General features: G+C 43.4%; 1 protein-coding gene across 1 annotated transcript; it reads left to right on the top strand.

The window, feature by feature from the left end:
• Nucleotides 1-1,543: 1,543 nt before the first annotated feature.
• On the top strand, nt 1,544-4,161 carry LOC103599035 (tubulin alpha chain-like; the record flags this gene model as incomplete). Its single annotated transcript, XM_008583115.1, has 3 exons — nt 1,544-1,670; nt 3,675-3,897; nt 4,109-4,161. Coding segments are annotated over exons 1-3 (279 nt in total), but the record flags the coding sequence as incomplete, so codon positions are not given.
• Nucleotides 4,162-4,163: the final 2 nt, after the last annotated feature.

The following is a 4,163-nucleotide window of genomic DNA, read 5'->3' as shown; positions in this document are numbered from 1 at the left end:
TGCAGCAGCTGTCTTCTCAAGTCCCTCCCTCTCACGCCCTGCTCTGCCTGCCAGCCCAGCAAGAATGAATGGGCTCTGCAGAACACTGTTAGTGCTACAGACCCTGAAAATCTATGGCTGAAAATCAAAAAGAAAAATTATCTGTCAAAATACAAATTTTCACCTTTAATGGCCAAACAAACCTCTGTACCTCTGAAATTTCATCAGCAATGTCAAGTGGTACACAGTCCAGAGACTTATTCTGCATAGCCCATCCTTGCTGATAGTGGAGCCTTTCTAAATGGAAAATGAATGTTACTGCAATCCATTTTCTAGTGGTGAAAGCAAAGCCTTTTTGTCCCAAGGGGCAACTGAGCAACCATTAGAGTCTGTAGCTGAATAGCAACGGTGTAAGGCGGCTACAATTCCCACAGTTAGAAGACCAACCGCAAAGTAGGCTATTCACTGGAATTCACATAACTACATAAAAACAAAATGTAGTTATTGAACTGCCACTGCACAGTTGTCTGTGGATGGAAGCAACATTACAAAATTATCTTGTTTTTACATCATGTAACTCTCCTTTTTGATTTGGTGTCTTGGCTTTTTAAAAATTTTTTATTTTATTTTTTTGCTTTTTTAAAATTTATTTTTACTTTCCAGAGAAGAGAACAAGGCAGAAATATAACTGCACACACAAACAGTACTAGCTTCTGAACTCAATTCTTTCTCCTTGTATTTTTCCAATTCTTTATCAAGAAAGCTAATTTATTTCTAGGGACAATACACTACACAAAATATATTACACAGACTTCTGTCAAAGGAAAATCTCTAGTAAACTAACTACGGTATGTTCATTAGCTCTTAATTATTGCCGTGTTAGAACTACCTACTTGTGTGCTTCTTTATTTATGGTTATTCCTGCCATCTTCCATTTTTGTTTAGCTATTTGGGGTGTGTGTGTGCAAAAGAAAGTCTGAAAATAAGTTATTTGAACCTGAGAAACCATTTTGAATGGCTCTATTACTGACTATTTTTTAAATAATAAAAAAAATCTCATTTACCCAAGCCATTTCGAGCATTACTCCCGTCTTCTCTCCAACTTTATTTTTAAGGCAGTTAGAGATGTTGAATTGTAAACGAATTTAGTCAAGTTCAGTATACTATGAGGGAGGGGCTGGGAGCAATTTTCCATTAAATATTTCATCTCAACACAAATTCTGCGATTAAGTGTAGGAAAAAACCTTATATAGGTGATTTTAACTGTAGTTTGAGGTTTAAGCATTATAAAATCATCCAACCTCAGTCCTCTTTCTTCCCTTCCCTCCCCTCCAGCCCCACCCCATAATGGATGCTCCGCTGGCTGCTTTTACACGGTCTCTTTGTCTGAAGGATGCAAACAGTCTATGGATGCTAGGGGGAAAGGGGTGGGGGAGAGATTACCTCATCCCATGTTGCTTGCACCAATCACCGCTCTCTGTCGTGGCTTCTCTGGGCAGACTGGGGGGTCTGAGCCAACAGGAAAAGGCCCTGGCCCATCCCCATGGTGACCGAGGTGTATATAGGAGCCGCATCCGCCCATGTGCCGCAGGTTCTCTTACATCGACCTCCTAAGAGTCGCGCTGTAAGAAGCAACAACCTCTCCTCTTCGTCTCCGCCATCCGCTCTGCAGCCGCGAAGCAGCAGCCATGGTAAGAATCTGTTTTCTCCAGCTCTTTGTGGCTGTTGGGTGGAGTCAGTCTCCCAGGGTCTGCTCGGAAAACCTTAAACTCTTTTCTTTTGTTACCTCTTTGGGTAAGGATAGTCTTGTGCTTTGTTTGAGAGGTTTAGCTTTGTCTGCCCTAAATCCTTAAGTCCCGCCGCAGCCGCAGCGCGGGGTGCGGTAACCGAACCAGAACTGCGCCCCGGAAGCAGGACAGCGATGGGGAAGAACAAAGACGGCTCAAGGGAGCTTTTGTTATCCGAGAGCCCTTCGGGACCGCAGGCAGCCCATCTGTCGAGGTGGAAGGGTCTCCCACTCGGCCCTGCTGTAGGTGCGCACGGTGTTCGTGTGACGCGGAGAGGCCTTTTCCTCAATCTCCTTGTTCCACAGGGGCAGGGAGAGGAGGAGTCGTCTAAAAAGACCGGGGTGCGGTGGGGGGTTGGAGGGAAGGACAGGAACCAAGCGGAGCCTTGGATTAGTATAAGAAGATTCCTCGCTGGTTCGTTGGCATTTTAGGAAGATACCCGTATATTAACGGGAAAAAATGGTTAGTTTCTGTTGGAGCCCTTGGCAGCCAGTGTTAGGGCGGCTCAGGGGCGGAGTTGTTTGTTTCTCGCTTCTCCGGCCTTAAGAGCCACTGGGTGGGGCTCGCCCTCACTAAACCTCCTCTGTCAGAAGACTTCTAATAAAATCTTCATCATTGCGGAACTATAGGCTTCAAAAGGTTTTTATTCACTGTGGAAGCTTAGATGAAATATTTTTTTCTTGAGCAGCAAGATCACAGTTCACTTGACAAGCTCTTTAATGTCTGGTCTGGGGACGCACCGCCCTGACCCGCTCGACTGTGTGTCTGTCTTCGCCGCACAGTCACCGAGGGAGAAAGACCACTTTGTGAGCCCCGGGGTACCCTAATGGTCAGGACCCAGGGAAACGCCCTTCCCCGATTCTCACCCCCCATACGTCAGTGAATAGACAATGAAAGTCGTAACCTTAAAGACCGTAGAGTAGAAAATCTCTATCGGATGAGAAGAGTACGAATATTAAGTGGTGAGTAGAAAATCTCAAAATGAAAATACTATTTTATTGTTCTAAGTAAATATTCATTGTCCTTTGACTGGGTTTTTATTCTTTGGTAGCTTCTCTTGTGATATTTGTTTCTAACTTAGGGACTATTGTTTTAAAAATTAATATTTTTTCAGTTTTTTACAGTGGAGAAAATCTTGGAAAAACTTTTTTTAAAAAAAGTAATGAAATTGGTGCAGACAAAGACTAATTATACTCTGCATCCAGCTATCTTTTGTTCTAGTGCGTCTTCATTAATTCATTTCAATTGAGGCCCATGGTCCGAGGCTGGGTCAGAGAAGGAAAACTGGCAAAACAGCACAATGAGATCATGTAGGCAGTTGCTGGAAATAGAGCTTACTCTGTTAAATAATATAGCAGACAGTACAGGCTAGCACCAGGCATAGCAAATAGAGCAATGCAGCAATGTATGAGGCAGACCTTGTCTAGTTTCTATTTCCCTATTACTGATGGATTTTGCAGATAGACTGCAAAAGGGTGTGGCTTCTAGGCTCAGGTGCAGTACAGATGTCCATGTTGAAATACCAAGTCTTATTTAGAAGAAATCTTCATCTTTATTTAAAAGGGAAGCAGTGAAATTACAATACATTACTGATTGAATTTAATATACTTCATTTTACAAAATTTGTACTTTGAATATTTTTTAAATATGAAAAATCTTATATTCAAGCAAGGCTGTAGGAACAATGAATGGGCTTGTACCATGTGCTAAAGTGTGCCAAGGTGAAATTATTATTCAGACCACACCCATCTGCCGCATTTGTAGCAGATGCTTTTCCTTGATCATTTCTATCATGTTAAGGATTAAAGAATAGCTGTATATTACTAGGAATATTTTTAGAAATTTACTGAAAATTCAAAATATTAATACACCTTAATTTTATTATTTTTTCTCTTTCCCTTCCCATAGCGTGAGTGCATCTCCATCCACGTTGGCCAGGCTGGTGTCCAGATTGGCAATGCCTGCTGGGAACTCTACTGCTTGGAACATGGCATCCAGCCTGATGGCCAGATGCCAAGTGACAAGACCATTGGGGGGGGAGATGACTCCTTCAACACCTTCTTCAGTGAGACAGGCGCTGGCAAGCATGTGCCCAGGGCAGTGTTTGTAGACCTGGAACCCACAGTCATTGGTAAGTTGACCTCAGTAATCCAAGTGAGATCCCAGCGTACTGAGACTGGAGGTCTGTCCTGGGGGTTCCACTGATTACTTACACATATACACACACGCACACACCACACACTCCACACACTCTCTCTTTCTACTCTACCCACCCCCACCAGGACTGATCAGGCTTGTGTAGGTCGTTAGTGATGGGTGGCTGGTTTGGTTTCCTTTTCCAGATGAAGTTCGCACTGGCACATACCGCCAGCTCTTCCACCCAGAGCAGCTCATCAC

The sequence above is a fragment of the Galeopterus variegatus genome, unplaced genomic scaffold (assembly GCF_000696425.1).
Source record: "Galeopterus variegatus unplaced genomic scaffold, G_variegatus-3.0.2 Scaffold95, whole genome shotgun sequence".
Taxonomy (NCBI): Eukaryota; Metazoa; Chordata; class Mammalia; order Dermoptera; family Cynocephalidae; genus Galeopterus; species Galeopterus variegatus.
Note: the sequence above shows the minus strand (reverse complement) of the source record. Positions and strands in the feature narration are given on the sequence as shown.